Source organism: Gobio gobio (assembly GCF_949357685.1).
Source record: "Gobio gobio genome assembly, chromosome: 1".
Classification (NCBI taxonomy): domain Eukaryota; kingdom Metazoa; phylum Chordata; class Actinopteri; order Cypriniformes; family Gobionidae; genus Gobio; species Gobio gobio.
Window position 1 is genome coordinate 36,407,879 of NC_137097.1, and position 22,546 is coordinate 36,430,424.

Below are 22,546 nucleotides of genomic sequence, written 5' to 3' on the forward strand. Positions count from 1 at the left end.
GCCAATAATTATGGTCAACATGTTTTGAAGAAAAGCATTTATTTCATAATTGATGATTTGATCATGATTTCCCCCCGTCTTTTCATTCGTTTACTTCAATGAAAGGTTAGGTTATATTTTAAAATAAAATATCAAAAGGATAAACAGATTTGCAGATTTATTTTTACAGCAATCTTTGATCATATTTACCAGGGCTGCCAATAATTCTGACCACAACTTATAACACTGCTCTAGTGGTTTTTGGATCAAAATCTTATATATTGTGCCATTAAAGGTGCAGAAAGCGATTTCTGAGTAGAAACACTGTTTATATTTGCGCTGCCCCCAAAATAAAGAACATGCATTGGAAGAGTGGATGTCTCTAGCATAATTAAATGGTGGTGGTGGTGGTGTAATGGTGTGGGGGATGTTTTCTTGCACCAATTGGACATCGCTTAAAAGCCACGGCCTACCTGAGCATTGTTTCTGACCATGTCCATCCCTTTATGACCACCATGTACCTATCCTTTGATGGCTACTTCCAGCAGGATAATGCACCATGTCACAAAGCTGGAATCATTTCAAATTGGTTTCTTGAACATGACAATGAGTTCACTGTACTAAAATGGCCCCCAAATACCCCTTTTCCACCAGAATGAACCGGGTGCTAGTTCAGAGCCAGTGCTAATCCCAGTTCATAGTTGGTTCGACTGAGGAGCCTTCTAAGAACCGTTTGCTTTTCCACATACTGAGAGCCACAACAGAGCCATGTCTTACGTCACTGTATACGTCTCATCTTTCTCAGCAACGCTAGCGAGGCAGCGGCAGCGGGAAACACAAACAAACCAGGCTTGTTCGAGATGCATCGGCGCTGCACAGACCGATCCGCGTATGATATAAAAAAAAAAACGCACGAGTGAATCAAAAGCATAAGGAGTCATATGCTCTCGCTGGACTCGTTATCATACGGCGATCGGTCTCTGCACAGCACCGCTGCGAGCAAGCCTTCCATCAACAATGCAAACGTTGCGTTACTATTGATTCACATGGCTTTACGATCCTACATCGGCATCAAAACACAACGAAAACACAGCGAATCCAACGCATTCATGCAGTTCGCCGTAATTTGTATAGAGGGAGATTACGAGCAGCAGCTGTTAGCTCCATTAGCTGCTATTTCAAAAATGGCGGATCTCCAGTTTGTGTTCATCTTGTTGACCCCGCCCCCAGCGCCTGACGTAATCGGTACTTCTAGCCCTGTTCTAGCCCAGCAATGTTTTGGTGCTACTTAAGAACCACTTTTCCTGGCTCGGAGCTGGGGCTTTGGGTATGGAAACACAAAGAACCGATTTGAAACTAGGCTTTGGCTCCGATCTAGCACTGCCTTGGTGGAAAAGGGTTAACAGTCACCAGATCTCAACCCAATAGAGCATCTTTGGGATGTGGTGGAACGGGAGCTTCGTGCCCTGGATGTGCATCCCACAAATCTCCATCAACTGCAAGATGCTATCCTATCAATATGGGCCAACATTTCTAAAGAATGCTTTCAGCATCTTGTTGAATCAATGCCACGTAGAATTAAGGCAGTTCTGAAGGCGAAAGGGGGTCAAACACAGTTTTAGTATGGTGTTCCTAATAATCCTTTAGGTGAGTGTATACACACCAGCTCAAACAATGCCACCCACATCCTGTTACTAGAGCTAACATTATAACATCATATCTTGGTTCTGTGAAACATAGTAAAACCAATGTTACTCGCGTATGGAAGAGAAACAACCTTGTCGTCCTTTTTTTAGGTCTTCCCACTTATCTCTGGTGTTCTAAACTCCTTCTAAAATGTTCCGGCTTCGCAGGGTTAAAAATAACTATATGAAGACTTAGGAAAAACATCCTTTTGTGTTTTAAAGAAATAAAAGAAAAAAGTCACAGGTATGGAACAACATGACGGTGAGTAAATGACGACAAAGGAGGATTTTAGTTGTTAAACTGGTTTATTGATTTTTCTGTCTTCAATCTTAAAGATAATCAGATTTTACAGGATTAGAAGGTGATCTTGAGAGATTAATTTTGTGGAACCCCTAATGTCACAAACAGAAGCGATTCCATGAAAAATGCTAACATTTGGATAAAAAAGGTCATGCATTTTAAATCACACGACATAAACCAGTAAAAAGCTGAGTTTCTCGAAAAAAAACACATTACAAAATGAATCACAGTAAAATGAAGCATCTAGCACAATCCCAGTGAGTGAACAAACACAGAAGCAATAAAAACCAAGCACATCCACCCCAAATCAAATTCAATGATGTTATAAGACGAGGCTTTTACGTACAATCCTGAGGTACTAGAGAAAAGGAAAAAACATTGACAATTTATTTGCCATCTCCAACTAATATATGAAAGGGATGACACGAGAAGCCATTGGTGAGAATGGAGCGTCGGCTAACGGGATGAGTTGGAACTGGAGCGGGAACGATGCCGTCTGCGACCCGGAGACCTGGAGCGAGATCGCCTTCTCACCGGGGAGCGTCGCCGTGGAGAGCGAGACCTGCGAAAAGGACGAACTGTCAGCTTTGGCAAAGATAAACCACAGACGTGCATGCGCTAATTACCTGATAAGACACATAAAAGGCAGAAAGCCTGTCTAGTACGAGGACGAATAAACAGAAACGCAAGGTGAAAGGACAGATCGGACATTTGGAAACAGGTGCAAGTGCGGACTGAAATGAAATTTAAGCCTGCAAGCGTATAGGATAGATTGGTTCCCATCGACCTGCACAGAAAACACAACATCCCAGTAAACTAAAATAGAGTTAAAAAGCCAACCTTCTCCTCATGCGAGGTGGCGTGCGGCGCCACATGGGAGGCGGAGGAGGCATCCTGCGTGGAGGTGATGGTCTTCTCATGGCAGGCCGTATCCTCTGGGGCAGGACAGCTGTAGCTGTGATTTCCTGACCGTCGATCTGACCTGAGGAAAGCAGCAGAGTGTGTGAAACTCCTTCTAATGAACTGATCTCCAGTGATAAGCCTTATTTTAGATTCAGTGATATACTATTATAGGCTTTTGATAACACTTTAAAATAAGGTCTCATTTGTTAATATTAGTTAATGCACTATCATTAGTTAGCAAAAATCTAATTGGTCATTGGTCATATATATAAAATGGTAACACTACAATATTCACTTAACTACATTCATTAACTACATTACTAAACATGAACTTAAAATAAACAATACTTCTACAGCATTTATTAATCTTAAATGTAAATATCTACATTTACTAAAACTAAAATCAAAAGTTGCAACTGTTAACATTAGTTAACTAACGTGAAGAAACAACGGACAACTATTTTTATTAAATAACATTAACAGTTTGTTCAAGGTGCAGTAAGTGCAGTTGCTATTTGAAACCCAAATGAACACGTCCACTACTGCTGATTGGCTACATGCGTGTTGCGCTGGTTGATCTGATCCACTTTCAACAGCGTTTCTCAGAAATCGCTTACTGTACCTTTAACTAATGCATTAATGTTAACATATGAGACCTTACTGTAAAGTGTTCCCATTTTAGTTAACACTTCATTTCAAGTAACAAATATTTTATGGTTTTTAGTTAACAATAATAACCCTACACATTATGCAACTTAGTGTCTTCCCCCTATACCTCCATCCATGTGTTTCAGCGCTTTCTGGGCATCCTCAGGAGACTCATATTCCACGTAAGCATAACCTTTTGACAAATTAGGGTGCAAACGGTCTGGAGGCATGTCAATCATCTTGATCTTGCCATACGTTGAAAAGATCTCTTGAATATGTTCCTATAGGAAACCAAGTACAGAAGCACTAAAAAATTACAGGAGTAGCAATTTTCAGGAATATATATCATCACTTAAAAATGCATGTTATCTTGAATACTTATGAACTAATGAACCCACCATTCAAGCAACCCGCCCCTGAAATGGCGCCAATTCTAAACTGAAAGTAAAATGCGCACAGCCGCATTTTACTTTCCGTTTAGAATTTGAGATTTAAAATCAGTGGGGAAATTTCCTCAACGTCACATCCCTAGAATAAAGATGTAAAGTTTGATGTATAAGTGCTGCTAAGGTGGAGATTTCTGACCGCAGGAGAAAAAAAAACTGCCTTTAAATATTCGTATTGTAATTCAAATCTACAGATACAAATTGATCTGAATCTTATCTAAAAAAATAGCATGCAAACTAGAGGTTCTGACAAAATGTTCATTGCTTTAGTCTTAAAAAGTCAATGTCTCATTCATAAAGATTTGTTTCATTATTGGATGAATCAGTGATTGTGAATAAATCTTTAAAATGAACGATTCAGTGACAAACTTTTTTTTTTAACACTCACTTGTCGCCACCTCCTGGCGTAACGATAAGCAATACAGTGCCAAAATACGTCAAAAGAGGAGTTACTCATGATTTGATCAATTCCATGTTTATACCCAAACATACACTTGTATCCTGTTATTTAAATGTTTGTAACACATCAATAATGATAATGTGCGGTTGAAAAGAATGTCTGAAGCTGTTTCTTACTGTACATTTACATGACAGCTGTCCTCTCTAGATCAGCGGCAGTGCAAACACAGATTTGAGTGTTGCAGTGTGATGATCGTACTTTCAGGCTAACCAGAGTCCATAATTTCTTTGATTTAAACAGTTTCACTTTGCAAGTGTCAGCGTGTTTGTCGCTGCATTTACCCATATCACTGAATGAGAGTGTTCACATCGGAAGCGTGAGGCCGACCCTCTCATTCATTAACATGGGCAGCGACAATGTGAAACAGGCGTAAAAGACATAGCGTAATCGTTTTCATTTAGGAATAACACTGCGTCGTTTGAATTGAGATCGCAATCTTTTAACCATTTTGCACGTACGATCACACCGGTGCTATTAATCGTGGCTGGTCCGGGGAGCTTACAATCACACCAGTGTGATTAGAGCATTCAGTGCATCATGTTATCAACTGCAAAATTCAAATGTGCTTTAGTGCGTTGGCGCTGAGCCAGACGTGTTCAGCGCTTGTCATAAAACAACTATTCAGTGTTTTCAACCACACAATGTTTATTTTAGGTTTCAGACATTTAAATATACATACTGCAAGTACCAGCAAAACACTAAATTTAGAATTTGTAAAATACACACTGATGTCTATAGAAGCAGCAATAATAATCCTTTCCATTATAATTAGACAACAAGTTTTATTCATATCAGATACACATTGTTTTAAAGGGTTACTTCAGTGATTTAGCATTAAGCTTTGTATTTAAACTGGGTCATTTATGCAGTAGAAATAAAATTATTTTTGAATTTGGTGCCTTCTAGACTGAGAAGTGACAGAACATTTATTTTTGTCTCATGTGGATGAAAGACAACAACTCCCAGAATGCACTTGCTTCGCTGCCCTACGAGGCCACTCCGTACACCGTCGTTTTAATCTTCATAGTAATACAATAATTTTGTTCAGTTAGAGAATAAACACTACAATTAAAAACTGAACGTGTCTTTTCAATAAGTGTGAGTGAGCCGAACGAGAGTCACGGCACAGACAGCAGGGTCAGATTTCATTCACACGAAGAGCTGAGCAGAGCTGAGGTAACGTTAAGCGCCAGTCTGGCATGTTTTCAGATCGCATATGGAAGCTAAACTATCACAGGAATTCATTGAAAAGTTGCAACACTCACTTTACTCTGCACCGCGCTCCGTTATTATGAATGTCCGTGCGGCCGTCTGTGTCTTACATTCTGTGAGTGAGATCTCTCCCCTATGGGCGGGTTGATAACATGCGGAACAGCTCCATCTAGTGGCTGTAGTATTTGCCTCTGGCCAAATTTTTTTTCCAGAAATAAAATGCACAATTCTCTCGTCTCAGGGGGATATGAGGGGGGAAAGTACCATAATTTGAATATACTACCGGGTTCCTACTGATACAAAGTCTAATGCTAAATCACTGAAGTGACCCTTTAAGTAACTTTAAAGTTTACTCTATTCTTCTCCCAGTTCACCGGCCAACTTTCATGCATTTCGGGAGAAGTGGATGACTTCACGTGTTGTAAATCAAAGAGATCTGATTCTCTGAACTGCGGCACAAACTAAAATGGCGGCGCCCATCGCACATTTAGCTCAACTAACGTGATCGTTAAGAAGGTGTTTAAACAACAAAACATCCAATATCCCATATTTGACAACCGGAATATCAGACATTTCATGCTATAGGTAACAAATTTATGAATATTTTTAATAAGAAAGGAAATTAAATAAAGGCAGATCAGCCAGTCATACAGAACTATTGTGACTGCGGTGCATCATGTGACAAGCAATGACGTGATATGTTCTAAATAACGGTCGCCATGTGAAAGGGTTAAAGATTAATCGTGCAGCTCTACAGTGATCTTGAACCGTACCTTGGTTACGTTCCTGGTGAGTCTTCCCAGATAAAGTTTGGTGGGTTTGGGACTTGGGCTCCTCCTCTTCCTCTCCTTCTCATCAGTCCGTTTTTGTGATTTGGACCTGGTTAAAAGTGCAAACCCACGTTCAGTAAGTGACAATGGCAAAACCAGGCATTAACTGGTTAATCTTATATGAATGGCAAAAAGCCAAGAACCTACTTTGATCGTGAGCGGCGACGGTTGTCATGGCGACGGCGGCCCGGACTGGGAGACCCAGAGGACCCGGATGAACTAGAGGAACGAGAGGAACTGGACGAACCAGAGCGGCTAGAACCAGAAGAAGAGCTGGACCCGCTGGACGAGCCCGAACTGGATCCAGAGCTGCTGCTGGAGCTGGAACTGGACCTGGATCTAAAGTAATGAGTCTCTGTTACTCAAATTAGGCCACGTGGTGGCCGGATTGAGATTACAAATGGTTTATTTCAGATCAGCACAAGTCGAAAAATGCATGATTAGACAAACAAAATCCTATAAATCCAAAGTGTACCACAGATGGAACACCCCACCACCCCAAACGTGACACAAAATGCATAATAAAAAAATTACTAAGCAACCACTGAAAGGAATAACACAAGGTATATGACAAATATAAATGATAACACTAGGTATCATTTTAAAGCTTAGAAACTCAGCTTTATAGTGCACTTTTACTGAGTACTGAGTCGCCCCTCTAAACTGAATTGTACCGCTCGCTGGCGTCACCATGCTATGAAAAAAGTAATAATCATATATTTCAAAACTATCAATACAAATAACAATAGGTGTCATTTGAACGCTTATGTGGCGTTCACACCGGACGCAATTCGCGCTAATCGCGCGAAGGTGGACGCGTGTACATTTTGAGTTTACTCGCGCGAATCGCGCGTGACATTCACTGCACAACAGATGCGAATTCGCGTCATGGGCGGGGCTTCCGCCAGCAGCTCGTCTCGTTGAGAAATGGCTGACATGGGCTGTGTTTACATGTCTTTTTTTTTGTTCATATCTACTGTTAATGTGTGACAAAACGTAGTTTTAAGACTTTTTCAGTCGATAATGTAGTTGTTTAAAGCTCAAATCTGTGGTGTATTTACATAAACAGTGCCTATTTGAACATTTTATCTGCCGTTGTCGGAGCTGTGAGCTCCAGCGGACAGCGCGCTCAGCGCACGTGAAAGCCGGCGAGGGCAACCTTTCCTCGGCCAGTCCTTCTGCCGTCTACCGCTGGCTCTGATGTCTCTGTGGTGTGTCTCGAGCTATAATTCGTCTTGTAACGGCCGATCTTTGGTCTCATGGATCTATAATTTGTTCCCTGGCAAATCGTTTAGGCTGAGGGCAAAGATAAGTTTCATTACTTTATATTTTTAGGCTATAACTGTATGTTGCAGTTGTAACGTTAGCCTACTAGCACTGACTTTGAATGTTTGACTGCATTGTTTGCTTTATTTCATGTATAGCTTGTTATACATTACTTATACTTTTGTATTATTGATCATACATAAACTTGCATTTAACAAAAAGAGACTGGGTTGTGTTTCATGTCATTTAATGTTATCACAGTGATAATCATATTGTCTGAACCAGATATTAATATACAGATTTTCTCTTCATTGTTGTCACTACTAGAGCAAGCTCCTGATTGGTTAACGCGGCGCGAAATATCCGCCAAAGTTCAGATTTTTCAACTTGCGCGATTCGCGCTTTCAAAACGCTCAAGTCGCGTCCTTCTCGCCGCCTCAATCGCACGAATCTCGCCGCCTCATTCGCGCGAATCGCGCCGCAGAATGCCATTTCGCGTCTCTGCATTGACTTAACATGTAAATCACTCGCGCGAATCGCGTCCGGTGTGAACGCACCATTAGAGTCTGAACTTTACAATGCATGTAGCAATTTGATTAACTTCCAAGTAGTGGGTTATTTGCTGTAGTAGTGCGTTAGTCATTTTATAATTTATGAAATACTTTTTTGTACCATGTACTGTAATGTCAAAAACATCACACAGCTCATATAGTCCCGTGTCATTTGAAAGGTCTTATGGAGTAGTATACATCAAGCATAATTGTTTTGGGCTTTGACTGAACTTTAGCGAGTTTTTGTATGTGAAGCACAGCACCACATTTAAATAAAATACAGATGTGGCATTGATCATATTTTCGTTCATAACTTTATTATTCACAGCAGATTCTTGTGATTAAAAAGAGCCCAAACTCACCATAATCCGTCACTTAGATCTAACGATATTCTCTTATGGAGAGTTAAGACGCATAAAACCCCACAGGCGCACATTCAGCCAAGTAAAAATCACACGTAGCTTTCACGTGGCGTTTTCCCTTGTAACTTTATGAAACATGCAAAGATCTTAGAAAATGGAACATCACAAGATATTCCTCAATGAGGGAACACATTTAAAAATGCCTTCCAAATTGTCAAGGGCTAAACAAAAAGGCTACCTTGGTTCCAAATGCTGTAACTTTTGATTACTTTATGGTATTACTGCTAAATTTGATCACATGTAGGGAAATTTCACAAAAAAAGATTTGTCCTCTTACCTTATTTCCTTCCTGAGTTATTGCATGTCAAATAAGAAAGATACGTAAAATTTCCCTTGAGCACACTTTTTTTTGTCTTTCTCAGCATGAGATGGTCCAAATGTAATATATTGTTTAAGAATTTTAAAAGTTTTCTATCGAACAATACCTACCTTTTGAGTCTCCTTGCTATAGTTTTGTAGGTATGAGGTGGAAAGGTTTTGTAAGTATTGGAAGTGTGAGGATTTAAAGCGCTGCAAGATTATACATGACACGAGCAAACCTCTACACTCCTGTTACACGCAACTGTTGTAATTCTGATTATTCACTAAGAATTGTGGTTATTTTTAATTGCCATTATTCACATACCACAAATTAACTCACATACAATAGGTGTGTTTTAATCTATAGATGCGAGGATACTTCAGTGAATTGCAAAACATTTCTATGGATGTGTTGGCTCTTTTCAGTGACGTGCCTAAATGTCTTCATTTCGATACACTTCATTCACAACGTTAACTCTTCAGCACCCCAAAAATGTGATGCTTCCTTTATCGCCAACTTTGGTCAGAGTGGAACAAAGCGTTTACAAGCCTGTTTACTGCTATTTAAATAAGCATACGTCACATCTTACTAAAAAATGTTCTGGTATCAGTTTTGTAATATTGGATTCACAGATAAATGCTGCCATTTTGTGAACTGTGCGCAAGACCACCGTTAAAGGATTAGTTCACTTGAAAATGAAAATGTCCTGATAATTTACTCACCCCCATCTCATCCGATGTCTTTTTCTTCAGTCAAAAATAAATTAAGCTTGAGGAAACCATTCCAGGATTTTTCTACATATAATGGACTTCAATTGCAACCAACAGGTTAAAGGTCCAAATCAATGCATTTTCAAAGGGCTTTAGAGGGCTCTGCACGATCCCAGCTGAGGAATAAGGTCTTACCTAGCAAAACCATCTGCCAATTAATAAAAAAAAAAAAACATTTATATACTTTTTAACCTCAAATGCGCGACTTCTGTGTTGTACTTCTTTGCGACACATTCTCCTCCGTATTCTCAATGGGATACAAGCGACGGAAGTGATCTCTTGCACGTATCTCTACACCACATCATGCACATTGAGCTCCCTTACTGGAAGTGATGCGCGTTCAAGGCTGTTGGACATAGTGTTGTATTTGAGGTTAAAAATTATATAAATAATGTCCGGTTTCTCACAGAAACCGATAATTTCGTGTCTTAAGATGTCAATGTATCATCACGAGCTGCAGGGTTTAATTTGAAGTTGTCTGTGCATGTTTTTTTTCCTCTCATAGAATTTGACCCCATTCACATGCATTAGACAACTGGAACAATGCAACGGTTGGAGTTAAAAATCTTCATTTGTGTTCTACTGAAGAAACAAAGTCACCTTCATCTAGGATGCACTGGGGGTAAGCAGATAAACATCAGATTTGCATTTTTTGGTGAACTATCCCTTTAACGGGTCACAGCAACTCGTCAATTGTGTAACGGTTAATATTCAGATAATGAGCAGCAGATGTTGGTCAGTAAAATTAATCGAACTGAGCATCCCTAGTTAGTTCACCCAAAAATGAAAATTCTGTCATTAATGACCCTCATGTTGTTCAAAAACCATAAGACCTTTGTTCGTCTTCAGAACACATATTAGAGTCTGACACAGGCTAGAACTAAATCGTAAAGAGTAAAGTTGTTAAAAAAAAAAATTACGCACAAAAGGTACGCTTATCGCTTCATTATATTAAGGTTGAGTCACATGGACTATTTTAACAATGTTTTCACTACCTTTCTGGACCTTGAAAGTGTTCATTAAATTGCTGTCTATGGAGGGGTCGGAGAGCTCTCGGATTTCATCAAAAATATCTTCATTTGTGTTCTGAAAATGAACGAAGATCTTACAGGTTTAGAACGACATGAGGGTGAGGAATTAATGACATGATTTTTTAAAAACATATTTTTGCATTATTTCAGACTATTTATTGATGTAAAAGTGTAAAAGTTGTGTTTCATATGCAAGGAGGGAGTGAAACTGCAAAAATTACAGTATTTCAAAAGTTAAATAAAACAGTTTGTTCAGTTCAGAGCTGCAGTTATAATTGTCAAATACAGAAATAAAAAATATATACCGGTTCTATAAATCATTATTGGGCACAAACATAAAAATAATTGTTATCTGTAATTTGGAGAAAAACAAAAAAAAAGCAATATAATTTGTTAAATTGGATTGACATATTGCTATTATACTATACAACATAAATGCGATATTACTTCAGTCTCAATCACATTAAGAAAGTGCATGTAAACATAGTTATTGACCCTGAACCCCATCCCATCTGACCTGCTGCTGCTGCTCCCGGTGGAGTTACTGCGCCGCTTGCGGATCTTGTCTCTGCCTCTCTCCTTCTCCGCTCCCTCTTTCCCAGCTGCCTTCTCCTTCCCTCGTTCCCTGGGTTTGTCCTCTGAACGTTCCCTGCGCTTGGTCGGTGATGGTGCCCTGGGCGAAGAAAGACATTTTGTTAACATAGCCTGTGTCTCATAAACTAGTGAGCCGTCACATTCATAATAATGTAATGCAGTTTAACTCTGTTCACAGCTTTAATGTGTTTTTCATGCCATATCACACCTTTTTGCACATGCTATTAAAAACCTATAGCTGGAGAGGAAAAAGGACGCTTAGACATTGTTAACAAATGTTAAATGTTCATAGATACACGAATCTGAGATAACTTCTAACTGATCTACATTATGATCATCCTCATAACGATTTTACACATTTTAGCAATAAAAACTTGCATACAATTGTACGTTATAACGTTAAATATAAAATATATATATTTTTTTTTTTTTTTTTTTGTATGGCCAATTTGTGCATTGATATGTAACGTTATAGAACAAAATATATTGCTTTTATGGACAATCCTTAAGATCAAAAGTTATTGTGTCACTATAATTGTCACTAGATTGCTTGGAATAAGCCAAAAAATATAAAACAATCGTTTTAAAAGTAGAAAGCGATACTCTGTGATATCAAACATTTGCCATCAAGGACATTAAAACAAACTTACAAATTCTTGCATTAAAAGTATAAAACTTGATATATTATTACCTATACGTCGTACAAATCCTTAACATTTGATGCTGTACTTTTTTTTTTTTTTACAATTACGTTTATTGATTCTCTTCATTCAAAGCGCTGAGCTAATGCTAACCCCGCCGATATTAGCCCAGATTACGCAAAATGTCGACTATTAATAGTAAGAAACGCGGCTAGTATCTCTCTGCGTACAGTCAAAACCATATACAAGACACAAAACCGGTCGCAAGCTATACATATTGATCATAATAAACGTTCAAACTTACATGATCAATGAGCAGCGCGCGACACATTCAACGCCGAGCTCAACAACCGTCGCGTCTTAACGACGTTAGCGTGAGGGACGCAGACGTGATGACGCTAACTCTGCGACAGTCGAACGGAGGCGGGGCGTGTGTTAATATGTCTGTGAATGCAATGGTCATAAAGTACAACACGAATGTGTGCGTTTCATCGACACTTATTGTTGTTATGTGCACATGATCAAATGCACGTTACGGATATGGATACGAGCATCGTAATGTGACTTTATAATGGAGCATATCGTCGCTTCAAACATAAATAACTGAAGAGCAAAGTCGCAGTAGGTGAGAGATGCTTGATTTCTATTGTGTTCTGAGTGCACTAGATCCCTACGCAGGGTCGCTACATGAATCTGAACTTGTTTCCTGCTTGGTGGTCTTTGGAAAATGACAGCTGGTCTAAACCTTTTGGGAAAAAAGCTTAAACCAGCCTAAGGTGGTAAGCTGGTCATGCTGGTCTGTTTTGATTGTTTTCGCAGGGTTTAGGGGCACTTATTAGACGGGTAGACCAGCTAAACAGTTTGGAACGTTTCTGTTTTGAAACATGTTTTTGGGGGGAATGATGCTTTCTTAGCTTACTATTTTTAAGTATGCAATGCATTGAATACTACAAAGTATAGTAGTATTTAATTTTTTTTTTACATTTAAGAGAAACAAAAATGGCATTCAAATTACAAGATAAGTAGAGAAAAAATATTAGTACAGTACACATTAGTGTTAGTGTTTTTATGACATTGCACTATGATTGACCAAATGTTCCTGTTGGTAGAGAACGTGTTAGTGTTTTGGTAGAAATAGTATGTTAGTGTATTATTGTATTTTGAAAATTAGATTTGGAGTTTAGTTTACAATGTGTGATTTTGAGCATGAAATTAACCGTTTTGGCAATTGTGTGATGTAGGTGTGTTAGTGTGTTAAGAGTTTAGGAAAATTGTTAAAAGTATTGAAAAAATTGTCATAGCGATTGTAAAAAACTTAAAGCTCACCAAAGTCTACATTGAGACATTTTAGTGCACTGGGTATTGTATAAAGTTATGTTAAAATAAAATATTAATCTCTCACACAATACAATTATTTATTTTGATTTTAAATGAAAAAAGTATTTAAATTTAGATGTACATCATTAAATGCAAAAAGTCTGACTGTGCTTAATGGGTACATGTTTGTAATTATTTCCCACATCCAGGTTCCAGGCTATAATATGCAAAAGTTTAAATATTAATCTCTTAATTTTGCAGTAAGAAGTTATAGCTATCAAAAAAAAGGCTTAAGCATCTATAAAATGCACATTTAAGGGGCTCCTCTTTTGGTTTTCAGACAGCTTTCAAAATGGCCACCAGACAGTGTGAACACATGGATACCCATATCTTGAAATTACAGGAGGTATATAGTAAACAAACACATCAATTGGTTAAGACATCAAGTAGGAGGATGAATATTTTTTATTTTTATAATCTGAGCTCAAAGATAGTAATGTGCTTAACGGGTACTTAATATTAATAGGTACGTCGTTCACCCTATAAAATATTTGTATTTATATATAATATACATTATTTAAATATATATATATACAGTATATACAAGCAAATAGTTCTTAAATATGAACATGTTTGTGTGTATTCAAATATAAATAATACTTATACAGGGTACACACACACACACATATATGATGTAAACAAACTTTTATGGATGTGATTAATCACGATTAATCAATTTGACAGCACTACTAATACATACACACACACACACACACACACATATATATATATAATTTGTGTGTGTCTATCTACACAGGCTCAAAAGAATAAATAATAACCTTCTAAACACAAAAATAGACATATCAATGACTACAAAATCATATTGATCAAATAAATCAACTAAATCCGTTTTACTTTTTTGTTTATTTTTGTTAATATTACAGCAAAAGTCAAGTCAAGCCTTTAATTTTGAATCTTTCAACCTTTATTTATATAGCACCTAATGCAATACACATTGTTTCAAAGCAGCTTTACAGTGATAACAGGAAAATGATTCAATGGTGCAAATACAGTTAATTTCGGCTGTACAGCAGCTATAAAAGAAAATACTAGTGTCATTGTCCAGCTGAAGGCAGTTCAGTGTTGATTCAGTTCCGTTATAAAGGTTATCCATTATTAAATTAGTTAATTTAATCTATAAAGCAGTTCTACAGAAAAACGGTGATGTCATTGTCAGATCAATAATATTGTTGAATATTAAGTGTCCCCAACTATGCCAGAGGCGACGGTGGCAAGGAACCCAAACTTCATCAGGTGACAGAATGGAGAAAAAACCCTTGGGAGAAACCAGGCTCAGTCGGAAGGCCAGTTCTCCTCTGGCCAGCAAAGAACACGGTGTGATTATGATTCAGGCTGCATCACAAATCAGAATTCAGATTGGGATCGGTAGCATTCAAATATTCATCCAGTTCCTTTTGCTTGAAGATTGATTCATCACGCTGGTATGAGATGAAGCTGGCCATAGAGGAAGCTGGTCAACTTATTCAATATTATTACAGGGGCATAAACACAAAATAACATGGTTATTACAATATTATAATGCATTATATTTATCAACCACATCCAACAAAATCAGTTTTTTATTCTTAGCTGATTGTTAGTGCCCTAATAGTGGGACATTTGGAACGCTTTTTTATTGCCCTTTTTTCCTATCGCATATTTTAGTAATCATCATAAATTAGGAATAATTCGAAAGCTGAAAAAACTCAAAATTCTAATGTTTTGAAATTGAACAATGCATTACCATGAAAACAATATTTTACAACCATATAGTGGGCTCAATTTTTGTGATGTCAACTGCAAATTTTAACACAACTTTATTTAAAAAGAATTTAGTAAAATATATTAAACTCCTTTAACTTGTGTTTTTTGATGATTTCACTTCTGCAATAAATGGCTGAGCGTCTTTAAAAAGAGGTCAAACTTAATTACAACCATTTAGGTTCAGATCTATGTTAAAAAGGAGGTAAAAGTTAACATAACATGTACATTAGACGGTTGCATGGTTATAATTTACTCACTAATATTATCAATCTTGCAAGTAAAGAAGTTCATAAAGTCATTACTGCTGTGCTGTTGGGAAACGTCAGAAGTTGAAACTTTATTTATCATTACTTTTGCCCTAGTTGTGTTTGTTCTCTTCTAAGAGAGTCGAACAATAAGCAGATCTAGCAGTTTTAAGGCCTTTCTGTATGCAATAATGCCTTCTTTCCACTAAATGTGAAATACCTCTAGTTTTGTTTTCTTCCAGCTGCGCTCCATATTGTTGGCTGCTCTCTTGAGGGCCAGAGTGTGCTCGTTGTACCACGCCGTTGGACTATTTTCCTTAACCTTTTGCAGCTACAAACATTTGTGGATGAACATAACTATTTATTTTTTTGCATTGATTTCAGGATCTGCTTGAGCTTTGAGCCAACCCAGTTTAGTGCCAGTACTGTGGTCTCCACCATGGGCAGACTGGACGATGCTGCCAAGCGCAAGGTGGTGGAGCTGCGGGAGGCAGGTTTGAGCTTTCGTAAGATAAAAGCCGTGTTGGAGCTTGAGAACATCAAGGTGTCTGCACAGGCCATCTACCTGTTCCTGAAGGAGTTTCAAGGGAGAGCACGAAAGGAGGACGGAGCGGCTGGGAACAGCAGCCATATGGTGCCAGCAACGACGGCAGGCAGGGAGATGGGCAGCTCTGAGATGCGGCGGGTTGGCTGGAGCGATCAGCAGCTAAGGAACCTCCTCAGAGAAGCTTCCAGAGTCGCTGCTTCCCAGCAGGCTGGCTCCTCTTCGGATGCAAGAGGAGGACAGTCTTCTGGGACGGGTCCGGCAGGCAGAAGGGAGGCACAGGGTGGGGGAAAAGATGAGGACATCCGGATTGTCAGCGTGACCTCGTTGGCACAGGGTACGCAGAATGCTGGGATCCAAGGGCCACGCTCAGGAGTCGGAATGGGAGCGATGAGTGGTGCTTCTTATATAAGGCGACGACACACACCCTCACCTGCCAATCCAGTGCTAGTGGCTCGCAAACGACTCCTGGATAAGGCTTTGCTCCATAGAGCGCGGGTGGGTGGATTGTACTAACATGCAAATATGCAAACGTTTAAATTAATACTTTTATTTGGCAAAGATGCATTAAATTAATCAAAAGTAAATATATTACAGTAGATTGATATTTCAAATAAATGTTGTTCTTTTGAACGGTCTCTTTATCATAGTTTCCACAAAAATATCTTATTTTCAACAATGATAATAATAAATGTTTCCAGAGCATTAAATCAGCATATTAGAATGATTTCTGAAGGATCATGTGACACTGAAGACTGGAGTAATGATGCTGAAAATTCAGCTTTGATCACATGAATACATTATTACATTTTAAAACATTACCATTTAAATTAGAAAATTATTTGTATTGTAATCATTTTAAATTATTTTAAATTGTAATAATATTTCACAATATTACTGTTTTGCATTGTAACTTTATTGTCATGACAATTAGGCACATTTTGTCCTCTAATTCGCAAAAAAAAACTATTTCAAGATTATATTACAGTAATGAGTAAAAAAAAAACATTTACATTTTTATCTATTTATGCACCATGGTATTATTTGTTGCCTTTAAATTAAATTGTTTTAAATTATAAAAAAAAGTATTATAATTTATATTTCTTTACAGTAAAAATGACTTAATAAAATTTTAAAAATTTAATTTGCACATTACAGGGGACATGTGCTTAATTTTCATAAAAACACAAGGGGCATGTATGTATGTTTATTACTTTATTTTATTTTGTGATATGTGTTGCCTTAATCCACGTGTTTTTCAAGGTAAGAGACAGTGGTCCTCAGACCGGCCAGCAGGTGCCGTTGTCGGTGAGACGAGATCCGTCCTGTTTCTCTGGTCCTGATGGGAGAAAGCTTGTGGTACCACAGACAGCTTCTTACGACCTCACTACAGCCAGACCTACAAACATGGTGAGTTATGAAGCATGATCATAAATTCAGTACTATTATGATTAGAGATATATATATATAAAATATATATATATTATTATAACTGAGGCTTGCGTCTGGCTGATCACTTTTTCTTACACATATATTAGGGGTGTAACGGTACACGTATTCGTACCGAACCGCTTCGGTACAGGCCTTTCCGGTACGGTGCACGTGTGTACCGAACGGTTCCGAATGCAATCTTTAACAGTTAACAATCGGCTTGTTTTTAGTGTGGAACATTCTTCAATCCTAGTTCCAACACACAAACATATTAACTATTCAGTGCATTTTATCACGAAATTCAAACGATAAATGTAACGTGACTGATCACTGTATAAGGCGCGTCAGGTGAAGCGTCTATGCGGATCGCGCGCAAATGAACGAGATCGTCTGTTTCTAAAGAATAAACATGAATTAATATCTTAAGGTATGTTGAGGGTACATTACAACTTACTGAAACTTATCATATGTTGTGTAATCGCTCAATCAGTGTTTCAATGGTGGAAAGGTCAATAAAACCGCTTGAGAACATTGTCACGTAGAACATTGTCCACAGCTGGTTAGTTCACTAGAGAAAGGAACTCTTTCACTAAATATTTGCACTATATTAGCCTATATATTCATTATATTCTACTGAACCTGTTAGTGATGTCTTGATTATTTAATGTATGTTTAAATAAATCTGTCATGAAAATGACAGCCACTGTGTATAAATGATTATATTTCAACAACGAATCGGAGAAAAAACTATTTTATTATTAGATTTAGAAATTAATGCAAAAACTGCCATATGTTTGCATAAGTGCTATTTGAGTGTTAATTATTATATCTAAAATAAATAGCATCTGAATTTAGGCTAATAGTTTGGGCTCTGTTGTTAACCTTTAATATTATAGTAATGTGTAAGTAAGGGCTCCCTATATAGTTTGCAGCATTATCTTTAAGAAACGTTTAGTTATAATTTAATTCATTTAAGGACAGACACGTTTTATTTCAGTAAACCACTGTTTAATAAAAATAAATAAAAAGCAATTTTGTAAAACGGCTGTACCAAACCCGTACCGAACCGTGACTTCAAAACCAAGGTGCATACCGAACCGTCAGTTTTTTTGTACCGTTACACCCCTACCATATATATATATAGAGATTAGGGCTTATTTAAATCTTTATTTCTCAGAGATCATTGCACCAAGGAGCCAGTCCTCACAGGAGATGGATGCACCAGCGAGTGGGTGTTCCTGTTCGCGCTCCTCAACAACCTCCCCGTGTCGGTATCCGCCTCCCTGACCCGGCCACCGCCGGGGTGACATCCCAAAATGCAGCCCCCTCTGCACGGGTGCAAAACGTGACCAACCAGCCTTCACCTCCTCCCCAGCGGAGCGTCCTCGACCCTACCGCTGTGAGCAGCCTGCAGGAGCAGATCCAGTCGTTGGGCTCAGAGCTGAGAAGTTTGGGCCTGGCGTTGAGAATGATGGTGGATCAACAAGGTCGACTGGAGAGAGAACAAGCCCAGCAGACTCAGGTCCAGAAGCAGATCCTCAGCACGCTGCAGGATCTCGCATCCAAATTCGACCCTCTGCAGTCCACTTGTGCTCCAGCGTCTTGTTCGCTGGCCTCCTCTGCACCGTTCAGCCAGACCGCAACCAGCCAGGGCGCCTACGCTCAGTGCAGCCAAGCACAGACGCGATACAATGAGATCCACGATTCTGGTCTCGAGAGCATCGAGGTGTTTTCTCTGGATCAGCTCAGCTCACCCACCATGAATGGGTTTCAGCAGTGCCCGACCTCCAGCGGGCCCCCGTTCACCCACACACAAGCGCGAGCGCCAACATTTACTCAGACCCACACACAAGCATACTCGCCCAGCACACTCCCGTATTCACAGCCACACACAGACTCCTTTACAGGGATGGATGGTAAATCAGTAGACATGCCCTCCACCAGTGCAGATGGATCATTCCAGGCGTGTAGTCCTTCTAACCACACCTCTAGTCTTCCGGTTTCACCGCACGAGCCTGAGCTGAACATTATTAAGGTGGAGAACGTCTGAAATCTGGACTTCAGTATCCAAATGCTTCTGGCTACAGTGCATTTTATTTTATTTTATTGTACTCTTTTAGGCTACCAGAGAAACTCACACCAAGAAAGTAAAAAAAAAATCCTGTTTTCCATTTTATGTAATTTAATATAGTAATTTTACCTTTTTTTTATATGAAAAGGAAATAAATATCACAGTAGACATAGTTTGTGCTGTTATCTTTTTATTTCATCAACCCACAGTATCAATACAAATGTGTGGTAAATATTAATTGGTTGAGAAAACGCAAACCTGAAAACAGCAACAGTTTATTGAATAACGCAGTATATGATAGTGCAATGCTATATGAGAGATATTAGAGATTTAGGATCTAAATTCATTGTGTTGCACAAGCAGATATGTGACAGATTGAAATGATCTTTATGCTGTTTTTATTTCTTCGCATCAAATGCTTGGAAATAAGCATAAGAATGAAACTTTAGTTTGAACAAGCAGTCAAAATAACTATGTACACCTATGTATAATTATTTGTATTTTAGAGCTGTGGGGACAGATTTCGGAGGAAACTTGAATACTTTCGTCATGCGTCGGTGCGTGTTTAGGACACATTGTGAATAAAGACCGACAGGTTACTGCTACATACAGTACAAAAAAGTCATAGTAGCAGATGGAAGTCACAACAAATGAACGTCTAACCAAAAAAGTTTCAAACTAAAAGGAAAAATGACGGTGCCGTTAAAATCAGCTTGGCTTTACAGAAATGCATTGCATAGCAGAATACAGAATAGTTTGCATAGCAACACATTTGGCTGCATTGGCTAGGTTCACAAAACAATGTTTATACCACTAACAACAACAAAATGTTAATCCAAACCAGATACAATGATATAGTATACCAGCCAACACCATTTCATCTTATCTGATATGAATAGCAATCTTTATACTGTCGGGGAGTGTCGCCAAACAATAGCGGGACATGTGATAGAGGATATGCATGTGACGTCACCTTCGTCCGTAGTGACAGTACGCCCACTGAGTGGCAAAAAACTGAGGGTGCTTCTCAATATTCCTCCTCGTTTCCTCACTCCTCTGTCCTCCATCCTATGACCCAGAAACCGATCAAACTCAGCCATCTTGTAGGACATCTCAACTCTAATTGCACCGCGAGGAGTGAGGAGGCTTTCTGAGGAGTCATGAGCGAGGATACACTTATGTATCCTTTGCGGAAGTGTTTTATCGACTAAACGTGACGCACATATAAATTCTCCCCCTTCACATCATTATAATTCTAATTATCATTATTGTTTATATGTACAAGACAAATGTGTGTCAAATTACAACAACTGTAGTAGGACAGTTGCAGAATTTTATCAAAGCAAAACAAAAGAACTGTAATACTATACAACAAATAAAAAGCAGTTCATAACTGGGGATAATTCATTGTTAATAATAACTGGTAATATAAAAAAAAAAAAATTTGTGGAGGTTGAAACTATTAAAATATAAATAATTATCTCTAATGTTCAAGAATCCCAATGTGTCATCATTGACAACGCTTTGAAGTGACACTAAAGGAAGCGAGCATATATCATTTCACTTGATTCAATTCCTAAGACACGAGGGAAGGAAACAAGGATGCACAAATAAAGAAGCACCCTCAGAGATAGCAGTGGTTTTAAAGTGCCCCTATTATGCTATTTAAAGTTTCCTAATTTCGTTTTTGGAGGTCTCCAACAACAGGTTTCTACCAGAAAGACTCGGGAGAATTAATGCTGTAACAATAACATTTATTTAGGAGCTCAGCAAGCAATCAAGTTCTTTGGCGTAGGCCCCATTCGTAATTTGCATTCCGAGGGTACGGAATCTGCGTATCCTGCCTGAAGACGAAGGCAGGGGCGCACCCCACCCCCACGAAGTAAGGAAGGGGGCCATCTGGTGGTGGTGTGGTAGATGGAGGAAAAGAACATCCTGAAGTCTTCAGGGTAGAGGGGAGAACCCATCTGGTAGTGTTGAGGATGATAGGAGGGCCCGACTGGTTGTGTAGGGGGGGATGGAGGAAAGGTCCCATCTTGGTGGTGGTGGGGAGGATGGTGGCGCTGAAGCGACGGTATCTGCGAACTCAGACATGAGTAATTACTACCCTTTTATGCTACAGAAAAGGATATGATTGGATAGATGAGCAGGTAATTAGTGAAGTAACGATTAAGTCTTCCTGGCAGAACTTGTGCTGGCTTCATTTACATGCATCAAAGGTCAGGTTTCATTGTCTCATAATATAAACTGCACATCACCACAATGTTCAATGATTCTCAAACGACTCAATGGATGAATCAATCTCTCTAAATCCCTCCTTTCCACGAGCCTACTCTGCTCTGATTGGTCAGGCGGCCCAGTCTGTTGTGATTGGTCTACCACGTACAGTGTGTATTTCAGATGCTAAACTACCATTAGCATAACTGAACTCCAGCTCCATCCGGAGGCTTCCTAAAGCTCAGCGATTGTACACACTGTAAAGACAGTAAAGATGTTGTCGATTTTACGGGCATGAGTCTGAATCGATAATGAAACATCGGAAGAACTAGTTATTCAACTCGAACCTTGAGCAGGACATTTCTCAGTGATTAAAACAGTTTGAGGTACATTATGAGATGTTTCAATTGTAATTCCTCACCGTCAGCATTAACAAGTGTGCATCAACAAACCCGTGTGTGTATGTGTCTAATGTATTGCGGTGCACATGCAGGAACTGTATCAATAACATTGCATACATTAGCCCAGCACTAACGTGAATGACTGATGTAACATTAAAGTTTGCAAAACAAATGTAGCTCTATCCTTTATCTTTACTCAAAGTAATAAGAACAACAGACAATCTGCAATCTGCATTAATAGACACAGTTTTTAGGTGCAGCCCACAGCTGATTTACAGTAGTATTTCAGTAAGACAGTAATAACGTGAGTTAGCTAGATACTTACACAATATGAAACACAATAAATGCATTGTAGAGCACAGCGTCTTCTCGACACGATGCTATCCAGTATCCACAGGAATCCACATCAGTTTTTTTATTATGCAAATAAAGAAAGTTACAATGTTTACATGTACC

The 22,546-nt window shown here is 38.7% G+C and overlaps 2 protein-coding genes across 3 annotated transcripts; one reads left to right on the forward strand and one right to left on the reverse strand.

The window, feature by feature from the left end:
* Window positions 1-1,955: 1,955 nt before the first annotated feature.
* rnps1 (RNA binding protein S1, serine-rich domain) lies at window positions 1,956-12,451 on the reverse strand. 2 transcript variants are annotated; one of them, XM_079831595.1, is made up of 7 exons: window positions 12,345-12,451; window positions 11,323-11,478; window positions 6,612-6,803; window positions 6,408-6,513; window positions 3,644-3,797; window positions 2,806-2,947; window positions 1,956-2,527 (listed from the first exon to the last, which is right to left on the reverse strand). In XM_079831595.1, coding segments are annotated over exons 1-7 (858 nt in total). In that variant the 5' UTR covers window positions 12,347-12,451; the 3' UTR covers window positions 1,956-2,421. The 2 variants fall into 2 exon arrangements, with proteins under 2 accessions (XP_079687721.1, XP_079687722.1); XM_079831596.1 differs by having other exon boundaries at window positions 6,612-6,797; window positions 12,345-12,425.
* On the forward strand, window positions 12,452-19,643 carry LOC307135296 (uncharacterized protein). The gene is made up of 4 exons (XM_079831616.1): window positions 12,452-12,665; window positions 15,811-16,468; window positions 17,234-17,380; window positions 18,579-19,643. Exons 2-4 carry the CDS (start codon window positions 15,866-15,868, stop codon window positions 19,449-19,451), a joined length of 1,623 nt encoding a protein of 540 aa, XP_079687742.1. The 5' UTR covers window positions 12,452-12,665; window positions 15,811-15,865; the 3' UTR covers window positions 19,452-19,643.
* Window positions 19,644-22,546: the final 2,903 nt, after the last annotated feature.